The sequence below is a fragment of the Sebastes umbrosus genome, chromosome 11 (assembly GCF_015220745.1).
Source record: "Sebastes umbrosus isolate fSebUmb1 chromosome 11, fSebUmb1.pri, whole genome shotgun sequence".
Taxonomy (NCBI): Eukaryota; Metazoa; Chordata; class Actinopteri; order Perciformes; family Sebastidae; genus Sebastes; species Sebastes umbrosus.
Genome location: NC_051279.1, coordinates 33,589,197 through 33,607,819, shown reverse-complemented (window position 1 = coordinate 33,607,819; position 18,623 = coordinate 33,589,197). Strand labels below are relative to the sequence as shown.

General features: G+C 43.0%; 1 protein-coding gene across 5 annotated transcripts in view; it reads left to right on the top strand.

The window, feature by feature from the left end:
- The window catches only part of ascc3 (activating signal cointegrator 1 complex subunit 3), a 206,595-nt gene that overhangs the window by 95,422 nt on the left and 92,550 nt on the right, over positions 1–18,623 (top strand). For all 5 annotated transcript variants that reach the window (XM_037784194.1, XM_037784195.1, XM_037784197.1 and 2 more), the window contains one exon: positions 5,709–5,873. In XM_037784194.1, coding sequence (XP_037640122.1) covers positions 5,709–5,873 — 165 coding nt within the window. The remainder of the gene's footprint in view (positions 1–5,708; positions 5,874–18,623) is intronic.

Here is an 18,623-nt window from a genome sequence, read left to right as displayed (position 1 = left end):
TACTTTAACACGTTACAGAGCCACGTGCTCTTTGGTGGATTATGTGTTTTCAGAGTTACAGGAGATGCTTGGACAGATTCAGAAAAGATGGTGAATCGGTAATCAGAGCTGCGCTGTTAAAAAATAAAGTAAAATTCACAAGCGTTCTTAGTTGAATCTGTTTTTTGCAGAAAAGTTAGGGGGGATTTTTAAAAGAAAATGCAAGCTCTCAGAAAATATGAAAATCAGTTTATTCTCACAGTGACCAGATCACTAATTGTTGGAAGGAATGAATCCTGTTAAAAAATGTGTTTGAGTGTAAACTCAGCAGAAACAGACTGCAAAAGAAGGCAAACTCAGTAGAGCTAAGAATCCTAATAAATGGGTTCATGTGCCATCGGTTTATTTAAACAGGCTACTATGGGCCGACTGTACCTCTCTACCAGCCTATCATGACTTAGTTTTCCTGTATTAAAATGTATTATTTTATTCTTCCCACTCCTCGTAATCTGCTGAACAAAATAGAGCAGGTATCATTGTAATGACATGTTTTCTCATACAGTATTTAGGTAATAGTTAGTTGTCCTCTCTGGAGGACTGAAGATAAGGACACACACTCACACACCTACACTGTTTTACATGACAGTGCTGCATTGAGGAGATTTTCGTTACAGTTTTGCCTTGACAAGCCGTTAGTTGTTCACATATCACAATCTAGTAAATGTCTTTCTCTAACATCCCCACTCCATCTTCCTCCCACCTACCTCTTCCTCCCACATCCTCCTCTCTTCATGGCTGTGATAGTTACCATGGAAACAGAAAGGGTTTGGAGGGATGGTGCCATGTGGATGCCAGTGTGCGGGTGGGTGGTATCCTGGGACTTCCAGGGCCCTCTTCCTTCTCTGTCCAGAGAGGAAATATCAGTTAATGGCATCCAAGAAGGAGCTGCCTCACAGCCAGACAGTTCCTGGTAAAGGGAAAACGAGAGGAGTGAGCGCGTCACGGTTCTTTGTAAAGTCAGGTCACATGCAGAGACTTTGAAATAGCTGCTGATGTGTTTCAGCCAATTTTGTCCTCTTAATGTTGGGTTTAAAGGGAAGAGCACTATAGAAAAAAACTGGAAGTGTGAAGGCAACACCCCTAAAAGGCAACTGAAAATCAGTTATTACTAGTCCTTACTGAAATGTCAGGCTGTATGGAGCCACCACACTTACTGTAAACATCCAGAAAGTTAGCGCGGTCTGTCATGGCCTGTGTTATGCAAGGCTGCACACATCCATGCTGACACCACTGAGCTAAAAGCTCATCACTTGCTCTACACTTATTAAATGAACATAAAGAGTGTTAAACGTAAAGGGAAATTCTGCCATCTATGGGGATGTTCACTGTTACCTCTTTTTTTTTAAGCAAACTTACTAATTTGTACTCTTGAATTACTTCTTACTACTAATAACTGTCATGGTGCAAGATGAAGTAGTCCCTTTCTATCTAGACGATGTGTTTCCACATACAATATCTTTGACTGCAACCATCAGCTTTTCCTCCATTTAGTTTGAAGTACGTAGTAGAACCCCGCTGTGCTTCCATATCACGAAGAATCAACGCAAACGTGATTAGTTGCTTCGTCACGCCGCTGGGTCATACATTCCACTGTTCACGGGTTCAAGGATAAATGGACTTCCAAGGTTTGATAATGTTTTTAATGAAATAAATGACAAAATACACTATCTCTTTCATCAGGACATCGTTTTGCAGTTGTTTTTGGCATCATTTCCCTGATGTTGGGTCCTTGAATGCACCACTAATGATCTTTAAAATGGCCTCTTGCAGCAGCAGTAGCACATGACGTTAATGTAAATGGGACCAAAAGAGAGGCATGGCTATGATGGGTTATCCATCTCTAGCCGTTTCCACGTCTCTAGAGGTTGATTGTTTATTGCTTTCTGAAGTGAAGTGAACAGTGTTGGGCTCAAAAGTAGGAAATCAATCCAAAAACATTCTGGCATGCTTTGAAAAATCTCCACCATCCTGAATTCATACCAACTTTCTCTTTCTCCCTCTCTTGCAAACATATGCAGGTTTCCACCATGCCTGGCGCTCTTTACTTTAGAATGAATTAATGAAAAGAGCACTTCTTACAGGCTGTTATGTTGTTTTTGTGTATGTGTTTATGAACCCTTTCTCTGATTAAATTGTCGCTTTAAGAAACGTTAACATCTTGTATGAAATACTAAAAATCAGTGGATTTAGATGATTGATTTCAGTCCTGCTGCGATCGACTGATAAACGGGCTAAATAACACCATTCAGCCAAACAATGGCTTGCTTTCTCTGCACCTCCTTGTGTGTATTTGTGAGGCAATTAAGAAAGCACTTTGGCCTGTGCTCCATTTGCCAGAGCCTCCATTTAGATTAACCAGTAGCTCCAATTAGGAGCGGGCGCTTCCTTTTCTGTGAGCACGCCAGCCTCTAATGGCTGGATAGATTGATTTAAATGCAAACTAGAGAGGATTTAATGAACTGCTTTTACAGAACGGCTTTAATAGGAATCTGCACACCCACAGACAGGTTGCCAAACAGTTCACAGACCATTAATTATGCATTGTAGTGTTTTTCTTGAAAAGAGAGAATAAAATTGCACTTAAATTATAGGCACTAAGCAACGCGTAAAGACAGTGTCTGTTGACATTTGATACAGGTGAGATGTGTTGATACTGTTGACTGTAATAAGTCTAAGAGGGCTGCCAAAATAAAAGCAGATACATTGGTAAGTATGCAGACTGTTGATCGTATCTAACAAAACACCACAGAATAAAATATGATAGTTCTTGTGGATGTAGTGGATCATAGCCTGACATCTGGTAAACACAGTAGAACTAATGTAACCCAGCATACCCAATGTGAGTAATGTTATACGCCTGTTATTATGGCGTTATGATTTAGGTGCTTCTATCTGCATTGTAATGAGCGGAGCTATGGGCAATTGGGCATTGATGAGCCATGAATCTGACAGCGTTCTGGAGGGATGTTGCTTGTGTTGCTCTGGGTTTTACAGTCTGTGTCATTCACTAAGTGAGCAGGAAATTTATCTCAGCAATAATCTCTAAAATAATCTCAATATTTTGGGTGAAAAGAAATCTAGGATACATAAACTTCTGGCAACATCACGCTGTTACTAGTGCTAATCTATTTTTGGACATCCTTTAAGGGTATTCAGGGAATTTAATATTAGACTTCTTTCAAAATCTGAGCAGCTGAGGCTGAGATATCCCAACTTTGGTTTAAAGGATAGGGTCACGTTTTCCTTAAAGGTATAATATGTAACCGTCTGTTGGAGAGAGAGAGAGAGAGAGAGAGAGAGAGACCTGCGATGGTCGAGCGAGGTATAGAGTGACTGGGAAATGCTGCACCATGGGGATGGTTCTGTATCCGCAGGGTATTACGGTATACCAGGATATTTATAAAAATCCCAACGATGAATGATTGTCCGACGGGCCTGAGTTGACTCCCCACCAGTCCGAAGCATCGGGAGATTTTGAATAGCATTTTTAAGATTTGTTCTAGAAGTAGGTATAACTCAGTGCATAGGTTGTGTGAGCAACGGTAGAGAAACTGTGTGTGACGGTGAGTATGAAGCTAGCAGTAACCTTACAGCTGTGAACGTAGCGGTGCAGTGTGTGTACAGTTGATTTCTTGGTGAATAAATGTTACAACTCCTCAACACCCGAGATAAGTTCCTGTGTCCTGCTGGCCACCTGCTGACTAAAGTAAATGGTAAATGGACTTGCATTTATACAGCGCTTTTCTAGTCTTCCGACCACTCAAAGTGCTTTACAATACATGTCACAAAGTGAAGGGGGTTAGCCCTGAAGCTAGCCACAACCTCAGCACAGGCTCACTTAAGGTGGACTGACCTTTAAGGTGGACCAGTTCATTTTAGTGACAAGCTGCTCCTCTGAGTTTTGCTCAGCTTTCTTTTTTTTTTAATACCGTCATATACTGAAATGTCAGGAAGGTATGATGGTATGAAAAAGTGGATACTGCCCAAGCCTACACCACCCTCTCAGTTTCTAACACAAGTGTTCTCTTGATGTTAAAGGCCTAGCTGAGATAACCTTCAGGGTGATGTCATCTATTCACACTTCACAGAGCTCCTCCAGAGCTGTGTTACAGGCTACAACTGTTCTGACAGACCGAGTAGCACCAACCATAGTGAACTAATCTTAGTGTGTAGCACCCGTCATAGTGAACTAATCTTAGTGTGTAGCACCCGTCATAGTGAACTAATCTTAATGTGTAGCACCCGTCATAGTGAACTAATCTTAGTGTGTAGCACCCGTCATAGTGAACTAATCTTAGTGTGTAGCACCCGTCATAGTGAACTAATCTTAGTGTGTAGCACCCGTCATAGTGAACTAATCTTAGTGTGTAGCACCCGCCATAGTGAACTAATCTTAGTGTGTAGCACCCGTCATAGTGAACTAATCTTAATGTGTAGCACCCGTCATAGTGAACTAATCTTAATGTGTAGCACCCGTCATAGTGAACTAATCTTAGTGTGTAGCACCCGTCATAGTGAACTAATCTCAGTGTGTAGCACCCGTCATAGTGAACTAATCTTAGTGTGTAGCACCCGCCATAGTGAATTTTAGTAATCTTAATGACATATTCTTCTGTCTGTTCGTCTCCACGCGCTACTGTACACACACACACACACACACACACACACACACACACACACACACACACACCTCTACACACAACTAACAGCAATATCCGTCTGAGAATAACTAACCAAAATCAATGTTGAATATGAATAATTAATAATGTTGTGGGATTATTCCTTATTTCATGGGCTATTTTGGGATTTAGACATTTTTATTGCATACAGTACTTATATATAAAAAAATAAGAAAAAAAGAAAAAATCAAAGCATTCGAATGGTGATTTGAAGGTTGATTACCATGGCAACGGTTGAAGCTTCGAAGCATTCAGGTCAGCCCTACAGAATATTGATTGAACTTGTCTGGGCTGTGGCTCAGAGGTAAAGCGGTTCGCCCTCCAATCGGAAGGTCGCCGGTTTGATCCTCCAGTCACATGTTGAAGTGTCCTTGAGCAAGACACTTCACCTCAAACTGCTCCTGAAGGCTGAGCCATTGGTGTTTGAATGAGTATTTAGATCAGATCCTGATGGGCAGGTTGGCTCCTTGCATGTATGAATGGGTGTGTGAATGGGTGAATGCTGACATGTAGTGTAAAGAGCTCTACCAGAGCTGTAACAGGGATTACTGATGTGTACAGATACAGACCTCACAAGCAGCACTGAAATGCTGTGAACTGTTACAGAAACTGAACACATCAACTTTAGTTTACTATGACAAATGAATGGAGATTCACTGCCGTTTCAATGATAAAAGTATTGCTGGAAAATGGTGATAAATAAGGCGATAACATGCACAGGGACACTGTAGATCCAGGTCTAACTGGCGACTGGTAGATGAATGTAACAGACACACTGTCAGCTTGACGTTGACATGATTAGATCCGTATTCCTTCTTTCTAGTCTCTCTTTATTGGTATTGAGAGAACATTTCTTCTGTTTTCTTTTGTTGTCTTTTATTGTATATTCTCTGTTCTTCTATTTAATCACTTACTTTTGATAGTGATTTGTGTTGAGTTAGTGTCAGAAAACCGGTGTCCTGTTCCTAATGTCTCCATGTGTGCTTCCAGATGTTGGTGACGACTCCAGAGAAGTGGGATGTTGTAACCAGGAAGAGTGTTGGAGATGTGGCTCTCTCCCAGATCGTACGTCTCCTAATCTTAGATGAAGTTCACCTCCTCCATGAAGACCGAGGACCAGTACTGGAGAGCCTGGTGGCCAGGACCCTCAGACAGGTTAGTCCTGCTCCCTCTCTGTTTCTCAATGTCTCTACAGTACAATGATTTAATAACAAAAAGGCTCATAACTGAGTTTCCAGGGGCAGACAATCAAAAAGGCGGGAAAACACACAAAGACAGGAAGTAAAACCAAACATGACAGAAGAGGAGAGTGACTATCAAAATAAAACAGGAAACAGCCTACCAGAACCCAGGACCGTGACATTTCGTGCTTGTGTCAGGTGTCTATTTGGGTCTTTGTGTCCACTATAATTAGAATATTGCAGTCATCTCTTCATTGTCATTTATACAGTTCTGTTTGTATGCAGATGAAACACATGAGATACAGATTGTTAACTGGTGTACTTTAAACATGAATCCAACTGGAGTTGAATGTTTCCCCCAGCTCTCTATCACAGAGCTGGGCCATGTCTGCTGGATTGCAGACTAGTTGGACTCAGGGCTGCTAGTCACTGTTTGACATATTTGATACTGGTGTACACAAGTCAAGTCAATTTTATCCAGTACCACACATTGTGAAGCCCTGCACTGATACCATAACAATATTTTTACAAATTATTGGAACTATTGTTCCAAAACTTAGAGCATGATTCTTCATTATTTTGATACTCGGTACTACAGATACATACATCAGTACTCAGGAAGTATTGAGGGTAAATACCCAGCGCTACTTGGACTATTGCGCTGAAGATGCTTCTTTTTTCGAGCCAGTATATTTCTGCCAAGTTGCACTTTTTATTCACTTTTTATGTGATGAGCAACATTTCAAGCACAAGCAGACAGAAAGACAGTAGCCTAGTGTTCTTCTCATCATCATCTCCCTATTGCATTTACGGTTCCCACATTATTCACAAAATGTCCCCAGAGCTCTCCGTTAAACACTCGACTGAAGGCTGGAAAATGAGACACAGAGGGAGAGACACAGTCTGTGTGTGAGGGAGAGTGAGTTTAAGGAGCTGGGGGAGAGCGAGCAATTAGTCAAACTATGGACTTATACACTGTATTTATTCATAATCGTATTAATTGAAATGTTTGGTTGTATTTGTTCCGTGGATTATATGTATTAGATTTCTAAGTGTGTCTTGAGTCCAAATAACATGTCATCATAATATATTGTCATATTACTACCAGGTGGACATATGTTGATGTTGATGATGTCTAAGTACTCAAGTACTGTACTTAAGTAGAATTTTCAAGTACTTGTTCTTTGGGTATTTCCATTTTCTATTATTCTACTTCTACTTCACTACATTCCTGAGAGTAATACTGTAATCTTTACTCCACTACATTGATTTTACAGCTGTGGATGGTAGTAGCAGGTTACCTTTCAGATTAAAAGTTTACCCGTAAAACTGATGATAAGACTGTGAAATACTAACCCCTGGTTCTCAACATTTTTGTGACAAAAAAGTCTGTTTAAGGCTGTTTGGAGTGTCTATGAGTTGTTTGCAGTTTCATCAAAGACACATTTCCCCTCTGAACTTTAAATAACTATCTGAGACCCAAAGAGGTCAAATTATTACCTCCGCCAAGGCCGAAGGCCTAGGAAGGAGGTTATATTTTCACCGGCGTTTGTTTGTTGGTTTGTCCGTTAGCAGGATTACTCCAAAAGTCCGTGATGGATTTGAATGAAATTCTTTGGAGGGGTGGGGTGTGGCACACTGAACAATCCATTAGATTTTGGTGGCTATCCGGATCATGATCCGGATCCAGGAATATTTTTAAGGATTCCGATTAGCCAGAACATTAAGACCTCTGGGTATAACACATGCGCAGTGTTACTGATGACGCGTTGATGACGCATGACCCTGACTCTTTCCTTCAGAGAGAGAGACAGAGGGACGGGTGGGGGGGGCAACTGTAGATTCAGCGTTTTTTCACGTTAAATTCGGTGAAATTACTGTTGAGTTGGACCAAAGCACACTTGGTGATTGTTGGAAAGAGTGACGACGACGGTTTAGGTGAGTTTTATTTAGTTTCTGTCCAGTTTGAATGAAGTGTTTTACGATGCTCCGCTACGTACAGCTGATCTCAACATAAACACAAATACACGTAGATGATGGTGCAAGCTGCACGGAGAGGCGGGGCAATCGTACTCGGGCATCTTGCCTGAGGTCTGCGCTCTCCGAGTGCCATTCTATTTCCAATATTTCACAAAAATCAAAGATTATAAATAAGCCCAGAGATGAAAACAGATGAGTAGAGCAGAATTTCTTCTTTCCTCTCCCATTAATCATCAATCAATCAATCATCAAGGGGCCCCACCCCTTGGTTGAGAAACGTTGGACTGAAACTATCAAACAGTATGTATACGTAGTAGTTAAAACTAGCTCCAGCAGTGAAATGCTGCTTATGCACTGATGCATCAGTATTAACAATCTAATAATGTCATACATAATAATACAGTATGTCAGTCACAGGGGCAATTTTTACTTTTGATACTTTAAATATATTTTGCTAATAATACTTATGTACTTTTGCGTAAATAGAATTTTATACTCGGGACATAAACTTTGTAATGAAGTATTAATACATTGCTGTATTAGTACGTTCACCCCTGGTATTAGAGGGGTACATTCAGTATCTCAACAACAGCTTTGTGAGCCCAACACTTCTGGTTACCTATGACATGGACACAGCGAATTACCTGGATGTCTAAGTGGTTAGAAATGGTAGCTATTTGTTTTCCGATTTTTACACAAAACCTACAGATCCAAATTAGCTCCTAATATGAAAACAGTTTGCATTCACCCTCTGTCTGAGGGTCTGTCTGAACAGGGTTATAAACAACATTATTTGAATGATTCAGTTTTAAAAGTTGAAAACAGCACATAGTAGTAACACATATCCATACGTTAATTGAAAGGGTTCATCAGGGACACACCTAGTGGGAACTTGTAAGTGTGGAAATTGTGTCAATAGCAAATTTACAAGGAACACTAAAAGTTTTACTCATCCAGACAGTGGTGAAATTCTAAATATAGATTAAAGCTGCGAGGTGATGAAGGGGCCCTCGCCCCTTGTGCACGTCGGGAGTACTGGCGGGACGCTGGTTGAAAAAATCGCGATACATAGGTGAAATGATCTTTTTTTCCCACCTCTATCCACTATGTGGCGCTAGAGAACACACACACAAATTCTATGCTATGTTGCTGTATATCATGTGTAGATCACACCACGTAAATCTCATGTAAATTGGATGGTCATTGTCACATAAAGCTGACTTCCTGTTGTCACTAGGTGTCGCTATGACTACAACCCAATATGGTCATTTGAAATTTGGGGCAGATTGGACAATGTAAAGTCCAGTTACAACAGCTTCCTGTGTCAAAGTAAAAGTTTGCATAAAATACATGAAAAATGCACAATATTGAAAATGGCCGACTCCCGGTTGGGTAGAGCTAATGAAAGTCAACGAGAAATATGTCTGAAATGATGAAAGAAATATTGGTACCAAATTTCATGAATATCGGAGTAACTATGTTCCACTTAAGGCCTTCCACGCATTAGGGGGCGCTATGGAGCCCACTAAACATGCATGAACCCAATCGCTGTATGTTCTCACAATGTTTAATAATAATAATATTAACTTGGATTTATATAGCGCCTTTCAAGAAACCCAAGGACGCTTAACATAGACATAAATAGAAAGACACAACAAACGGAACATAGCAGTAGCTAGAGGCCATAGGCCTTGGTGAAGAGGTGGGTTTTAAGAAGTCTTTTGAAGCTGTCCAGAGATCGTTGCAGAGCTCTATGGGGAGAGAGTTCCAGAGGGTGGGGGGGCTGTCACACTGAAAGCTCTGTCCCCAAAAGTTTGCATTTTTGTGTGGGGGATGGAAAGCTGACCCGTGCCTGAGGATCTCAGGTTCCGGGACTGTGTGTATGGTTAGAGGAGGTCAGATAGGTACTGAGGAGCCAGGGCATTGAGGGATTTGTAGGTGAGGTGGAGGATTTATAGGTGATGCGGGACTTGACTGGGAGCCAATGGAGGTGGATGAGAGTTGGGGTGATGTGCTGCCAGGGCTTGGTGCGGGTGAGAACCCTGGCAGCTGAGTTTTGCACATACTGGAGCCTGTCCAGGGCTTTGCTGGGAACCCCAGACAGAACTCCATTGCAGTAGTCCAAACGGGAGGTGACGAAAGCATGGATGAGGGTTTCTGCCACAGAGTCAGAGAGTGATTTCCGGAGACGGGAGATGTTTTTTAGGTGGAAGAAAGCGGATTTGGTGATGAACCTGATGTGAGACTGGAATGAGAGAGTCGGGTCCAGGATGACACCCAGGTTGCGGACTTCAGAGGATGGGGAGAAAGAACAGCCGTCAACGTCCAGATGTAGATCTCCAATCTTCCGGAGCAGGGCCTTGGGAGCCACAACCATGAGCTCGGTTTTGTTGCTGTTGAGTTTTAGGAAGTTAGATGACATCCAGATTTTTATTGCATGCAGGCTTTTTACACGTGACTGTGGGGGGAGCTGGGTGGATGGTTTAGTGCCAAGATACAGTTATGTGTTGTCAGCATATGAGTGAAAGCTGAGACCGTGGTGGCGGATGATCTGGCCAAGGGGGAGCATGTAGATGGTGAAGAGGAGGGGTCCCAGCACAGAGCCTTGAGGTACACCATGGTTGACTGGGGCCGGGGTGGAACTGGAGACTCTGATGGTGACAAACTGTTTTCTGTTTGTGAGGTAGGACTGAAACCAGGAGAGAGCTGAACCGGTGAGGCCAAGGTAGTCAGATAGGCGGGTGAGGAGGATGGAGTGAGAGACTGTGTCAAAGGCGGCTGAGAGGTCCAGGAGGATGAGGATGCCAAGAGCTGCTGATGGATGGAGTCAACTTTGTCCTGGAAAAAGTCCAGGAACTTAGTGCAGAGGTCGGGGGCACCTGAGGGGAGGGGGGGATCGAGGGGGCGAAATAGCCGGTTGATGGTGGTGAACAGCATTCTTGGGTGGTTTTGTTGGTTGCCAATTCGGGTGGAGTACTGTGTTTTGGCCTGGGAGAGAGCTACTTTATAGGCCCTCACATGCTCTTTATAGGCCTCAAGGTGGACAGTGAGGCCAGATCTTTTGTAGAGCCTCTCCAGTTGACGGCCGGTGGTCTTTTGGGTGCGGAGTTCAATGGTGAACCAGGGGGCGGGACGGGTGTAGGAGACAGTCCGGGTTTTGAGGGGGGCAAGGGAGTCAAGGCTGCCGGATATAGTGGCATTGTAGTGGGCAACCAGCCCATCAGCAGAGCTGTTGTGGGGATCTGAGGCCAGATGGGTCGGTATCAGGTCGTTCAGAGCTGGTGTACTCACTATCTTGATGTTCCTGTATGAGATGGTACGTTTTGTGCGCTGCCTGGGCAGGGTGACATGAACAGTGCAAAGAACAGCGAGATGGTCTGAAACAGCGAGGTCCGGGCACTGCAGAAAGGAGGGAGTTGTGCCAGTGGAGCACACCAGATCCAGTGTGTGGCCTTTAGTGTGGGTGGGACCTTTAACATGCTGTGTTATGTTTAAACAGTCCAACAGTGACAAGAATTCAGTGGCAAACGAGCAGTTGGTGGAGTACACATGAATATTGAAGTCACCGAGCAAGAGTGTAGATGGAGACATGGAGCAGACAGAGGTGAGAAGCTCAGACAGCTCAGACATGAAAGTAGTGGAGGCTTTAGGTTGGCGGTAGATGAGGACAACCTGGAGCTGTGTAGACCCAACCAGAGAGAAAGTGATACTCAAACGAGGTGACATTGGGTAGTGGGAGTTCTTTAACCAGGATGTCAGCTCGATGTATAACAGCCAGCCCGCCGCCACGACCCATGGAGCGAGGCTTCTGTATGTAGACATATCCAGGGGGTGTGGCTTGATTAAGTGCCATGAAATCCTGTTGATTTTGCCAAGTCTCAGTTAGGCAGAGAAAGTCGATTTTCCTGTCAGTGATGATATCATGGATGAGTAGTGATTTGTTGTTAAGTGAGCGAGCATTCTGCAGCATAAATGTTGCACTGTTGTTTGTGAATGCTGGGCAGGCGGTGTGGAGGGAATGACACTGTCAACACAAACCAGGGGCCTCAGATGATCAGGGTGCACACGTGTGGTTTGTTGTGATGACGTTGTAGCTGCGTGTTGGAGCGCCTGTCAGACAGTACGGAGGGAATACCATTATCTAAGTAGACAAACTTGCACCGGGAGGCTCTATGGACATAACGGGGGCGATGTAGGAGTCCGAGGGATTTAATGTTAGCGATGCAGTTTGGAGTGAAGTGACAGAAGAGGTCCAGGAGTAGCGTTGTTGAGTATTTGAAGAACACCATAGCTGCAACAGTGGAGCGCCGGCTAATTCCCGGAGCCGCAATCCGTGGAGGAGGCTCCCAGCCTCGGACCGCAGCAGCAAGCAATGTAGCCAGAACACAATGTGGATAGTCCTGGAGTCGTGGCATGGAGATGTCCAAATGTGAGAAGCGGATTGACGTTGGATAATCCACAGTATGTTGAAAGCGCCGATGGATCGCTTGGTCGGCAGAGCTAACAACTGACCGGCGGCTAACAGCTAACAGCTGATCAGTGGAGAAGGTGAGCACACAGAGCCAAATATGCACAATCTTCGAACAGTTAGCAACACCAGACAGTGAAGTGTAGAGACAACTTATAATGATAACTTATTCCTACATGCAGTGAATATAGGCACAGTTTTACACAAAAAGCGAAGTTTTGCTACGGGTATGAGAAGCGGCGACATACACGCCAGCGTCCTCTCAATCCGGAATCACTATCTCTCTCTCTCTCTCTCTCTCTCTCTCTCTCTCTCTCTCTTACAGGTTTTGATATATGCGCCAAGTTTCGTGAGTGTTCGAGTATACCAAGGGAGACAAAAATGAGTTCAAAGGCTAAAAGTAATTAGGGGGCGCTGTAGAGCCGACGTGCCACGACCAAGCCCAGTTACACCACCAAATCCAAATAATCACCAGTCTGAACAAGGGTGCAAAGTTTCATGAGTTTTGGTGCATCCTAAAGTTCTCAAACATGTGTTCGTAAAATGAAAATGAACACGCAGAATCCAACATAGTTGACTTCCTTATAGGTGAAAAAATTTGGGAAAAAATTAATATGTTTTTGAAAATGAGATCAATGATTTCCACCAATCATCCCCTCTCTCTCCCCCCTTTCACAACTATCACTGTCACTGTGGAATAAAGGCAAAAACGGCAAAAAATAATCCTAAAAATAAATAAATAAATGCGACTCAGCAGCAGAAGAATAATAATCTTTACAAAAACAACAGATTTCCTCAAACTTCTTACCAGTGACATCATTGGACCTCTGTAGGGTGACCAGATCCAGACAACCAAATGTGGGACAAAGAATATGTTTGTGTGGGACAATGTGGGACACGTTACCGAGGCTGAGAGGTAGTCTACAGTCTAATTTAAATAATAAACATGTCTATTCTGCCCCTTATCTCGTAACATCTCTATGTTTTAGTGCCTGAATGCATCCAGAGATCGGCACATCTCTTCTCTCTTTTCGAGCCACACGTTTCTTATGAGACTCACATGAACTGTGTCGCTTCCTGTCGTATTCCCCCTCAGTGTGAAACTGAATAATAACTAATTTCACAAAACACTCTGAGAATCTCCTTCCAGCGGCTTCTAAATACTTCCAACAGTTGTTGTAGCTGCTCTTCCTTTCCTTTGTGCTAGTTTCCATCATGTTTCTCCTAAATCTGCAGAGCTCGGGACTTTGCTGTGACTCCATCTTCTCCGTTGGGCTTTAGCGTAGCTAAGACGGTGGAACAATAACCTGAACTTGACCCACGTGTGCTCAGTTTGACAGCAAACACAGCGCCGTGATGATGACAGCCTTCCTGCTTTCTTCACAGCCAACAGGACAAAAGACCGATTTTTAAAAAGTGTCTGTCCTGCAACGGTTTGACTTTTGAAAACTAGAGCCGATGAAAATGTGGGACATCGTCTCTATATGTGGGATGTGGGACAAGGGATGAAAATGCTGTGCATTCCCTCGTAAAGTGGGACACCTGATCATCTACAGCTGATAGGGACGGCGGTGTCGCGGAAGCATAGCAGCACCCTCTGGTTCTCCCCAGGTAAACACTGTTAGCTCCGTCAGCACTGTTGCCGCTGTTTTCACTGTTAGCGCTGTTAGCACCGCTAGCTGCTAGCTGCGGCTCAGCTGTCACCATGTTGAGAGCTGTGTGGAGGCAATAGAAATGCTCCCTATCTCCCATTTAGCACCTTTAATGATAACATTGTAGATATCAAGGTCATTCTGGGACAAAGAGGGAGTCATATTCAATTCCTTAGGAAACAGAAAGAGGCTTTCTGGATTTATAATCTCAGAAGGATCGGAGGGGAATAAATGAAGATTTCAGCAGTAGATAGTTCTTTTATTTTGTAATTTTTATAGTTATTTAATAAAAGAGAGTTTAGTAGTTTCTCCCCTGTATTATAAGTGTTTAATGTTCTCTGAGATCTTAAAGTCTGTCCTTATTTTGGTAAAAAAAAAAAAAGATTATGTGGTAACCTTTACTGATTATGAAATATTTGTTGTACTTTTATGTCCAGTGTAATCGGTAACACCGGTGTTGTCACAAGTTTATCAACCGGAGGGAAAATTTCCTCACTGTCACATCCCTACCAACGACCATTACAGGCATCGTAAGGTACCTTCGGTAGTGTAGAAAAAGAGTAGCGTCACTTTTTTAAAATATTGGCATGGACTTGGTACCGAAGTATCGGTTCTCGTGACATCCCTAGTCTACTAGTACAGTAACAACAGCACACTCTTGCTGTTAGTCAGTTAGTATTACAGTAAAGTTGTTGTTTCATATGAGCACAATGTCTGCCAGTAAAGCAACAACAGCACACTCTTCCAAATGACAGATCATAGACAGCATGAGTCGTGCCCCCTCGGCACCATGCTGCTGCAGGAGGAAATAATCAGTGCACTGTCTGTGAAGCTGATTTTCCCTGATGATGACTGACAGGTGTCTGTGCAGGAATCAGCCAGGATATTTTAGATGTGAGAGTGATTATGTGAATTCAGACGGGCAAATAGAGAGAATGAGCCTCGGCGTCCCATATCCCCTTCTGTTGAGCTGCTGTCATGTGTCAGTCTGTGGAAGGAAATGAATAAACGGAGAAGACGTAAGAGATGTAAAGGGTTATTTTTAGAATGAACAGACCACCATGGACTCATCCAGGGCATCATGCTCTGTGAATTACAATTTGACCCAGAAAATGTCTCTATAAATGTCCATTTTGTCTGTCCTTGGCTCTGAGTGATATGACTCAGTCTGTTCCCGGTTCATGAAAGCCTTTAGACGTCTCTCTCTAATCACCAGGGACGGTGTGTCTCTGTAGGATTAAGACTCCCATTCTGTGTAAGCTAATTCACATCAATGTGCACACTCTTTGACTCAGATACTATATATACAACGCAGTTTGTCTTCTCTCATAACACATCGATGATAGGGGGAGTAAAGATGAGGCAGGATTACACACAATGGCACTTTGGCAACTAGGAAAAAGCAGCCATCCCTATGCATGTATCTTATGTACGATTATGGCTATTTATAGCAACTCTTAGAGTTCATAACACATCCACCAGACCTGCGGACCATCATCGGTAGTAATATCTCATCATCATTATCACATTTCATAAAGGTAATACATGTGGATTTAGTGGTCATATTGAATAGTTTATAAACAGTTTTACTGTACAGGATAGAATGAAATAAAGGGATGTAACAGTGCTTTTCACTAGTAGGAGACATGGTTAAAGGACTAATAAATGAGGGTAGAGAAAAAATTGATTGAATAAGTTTATGAATGTGCTTTTGACTGCTGATTGTTATATTATAGATACAGTATGTGGTAGAATGCAAAGCTACGGGTGTAAATAAATCAATAAAAAGTTAGTATAAATGTCCCAGTGAAATGTGTGTGTAAAGTGATGAACCAGCTGGAGTGCTCCTCATTATGAGAAGTGTTGAGAATGCATGGATAGCAGCTGTAAGCCAGAGGACTGGGACCAGAGAGAGGGAGGGAGGCAGGGTGAAACAGAGGGATGAGCTGCTGTGCTGTGCAGCGACGGAGACCTCTCGGCGGGGTTAACCACAAGGTAATTGAAAACTGGTCCGTACATGTGACCGCTGTTTACTCGGTTCACAGCCCATTTATCTGCAGGTTTAGCTGATATTACTGAAGAAGGGCTGACTGGGCTCTTTTTACACCTTAACACCTTTAGAGGTTGTGCTGCAGTGCACAAGTTTGAAGCCTCTTGACTGTGTGTCTGTTAGCCAGCAGACTGCATGCCGTCAGTGTTCAGAACACAGCTATAACACTGGACTTAACTATTCAAATGCTAATAAACACTGAGGCTTCACAGCACAGTCTGCAGTAATCAGAGCTTCTCTGTGCTTTGTTTACATCGCCGGTCGGCCGCGCAGGCTTTTAGTGCATGTTCGTGCATGTGAGCGTGCCCAACTGGCTAGCTCACGGCCGCCGCTCTGCACTGTGTTCATATGTCGCAGGGTTGTAGTGCCCACCCTCCGGTTCCCCCCAGGTTAACACCGGTAGCTCCATTAGCACCGGTAGCTGCTAACCGCCAGCTCAGCTGTCGCCATGTGGAGAGCCATGTGGAGGCAAAAGAATTACTCCCAAACTCTCATTAAAAAAAACAAGTGTGTAGAATATAAGTTGTTGTAGCAGCAAAAAGTAATGTGGTTCAGTGGCATTAGACATACAGATTAGAAACTACATTTACAGGGTGCAATGTGTGTGGTTGCTGAGAGCAAGAAAGTCACTTTTTCCTTAAAGGTATAATATGTAACCGTCTGTTGGTGATTGTAAACACATCACATTCAAAGCTGGCCCCTCCTCGACAGCTCAATATGAGAGAGAGAGAGCATAAAACAGAAGGATGGAAGGGGGAAGTAGGACAAAAAAGAAAATAGAACAAGGAATGAATAGAGGGGGGTGGGGGGGTAAGTCTGTAAGAGGTATAATTAATATGATGATTCCAAAGAAGATAAAATAAAAATAATGGGATCGGTGAATAGATTTTATTATTTATTATATAGTAGGCATTAAAGCAGTAGTTCCCAACCTGTGACCCCTACAAGGGGCCAATATGATGATGATCATTTCCTGATAGTCTCCTGGAATGAACTATGTCATTTAGCACTAACCAAAGGGACAATTGAAATTTCCGAAAAGCAAAATGTTCAACATCAAACAAGTAAATAGTCATTAAGTAATGTTCCTCAAAGTCAGTCTTTCAATACTTCCTGAGTTCCCTACTCTGAACGTGGCTCTCAGCCCTCAGCCCACTGGTTCATACCAAAGACATACATCTCACAAATATACAGTTTCCTTTGTTGTGAAGTGGCTCAGTAATCTCTTAGAACATCTGGTCTCTGTAGTTTTTATCAAACATTACCCAAAAAAGGAGAAATAGTGCCTTTGTTTGGGACTATTTTCAGTGGCGGATTACTCCATATTTGGTGCTCTAGTGAGTATTGTTGTCAGCAGGACGGTGTGTGTGGGGTTGAGTCAGAATAAAGTCCAGTGTGTGTGTTCATGGTGATGAAGGAACATGTCAGCCAGTGACACAGTGAGGCTCATTGATGTGTTTTTAACAACAATGGAGCTCTATGGCTCAAAGGAAGAAGAGATATCAGACTGTGACACACACACAGTACTTGTTAGGAGATACATTCACTGATGGTTGATGAGAAGATCATTCAGATAGAGGAGAAGATAGAAGAAGATAGATATACTGTAGAATATGATTAGCCAGTTTAAACATGTTAGCTTAGACTGTATAGCAGGTATGGGGAAAGGGAGCACTGAGTCACTCTTTTAAGAATAACAAGCTCGTAGTAGAGACTGGTTTAACCTGAACTAATGCTGCATCTGCTGCCGAGGCTACAGAGGATTGTGTCTCTCTACGTTGGTTCACCATGTAGGACCGCTCTCTCTGCCACTAATCGCATGGAAACGTGAAGGGATGGAAACAGAAGCAGCATGTTTGTCTTAGTCTTTGTGTGAGAATGTGTAAAGAGCTCCTCGTCCACCCTCCTACCGAGGGTGCTGGGTGCCAGCAGCACGCCTGGCAGACCTCCCCCCTCACCCCTCCTTCATCTCTCCCTGTCTCATTATTACCACACCTGACAGACTGCTATAATTGATTGTGCTGAAGGAATTACGCCGACTGCTTGTGATGCACGAGGTGCTTAAGTTCACGTCTTCAGACACATTAATATGGAAATCCCTGTAAACTAAATGATATTTGTCCCCCTTTTTATGTAAATGTTTTAGAACCAAGCCAGTTATCACTTTGATGTTTTACTTGGAAGAGCTTTGGTTTGAACTACATTTTCTTGGCCGGGTGTACTGCTACCAATTATGTTCTGCATTCAAGATAAAGTCCCTCTAACCTTTATTACAAAGGCCTTTAATGTTGCTCTGTTGTGGGGCTTCTTCTGCCTGGTTTGGTATTTAAGGAGCATTTGTGCTCAGCTTACATAAGGCATGCCTTTTATAGTGAGGTGCTTGACTATGATTTTATTAATGCCCACAAAATGGCCATAACTGCCCTTTTTATAGGGTTGTTAATGACAGACGTACAGTATCAGGGTGTCGAAACACACTCTGGTCCATATTATCTGTATTCTTCCAAGTCAGATCAAGTCAATTTTATTTGTGTAGCCCAAAATCACAAATTAGCCTCAGTGGTCTTTATAATC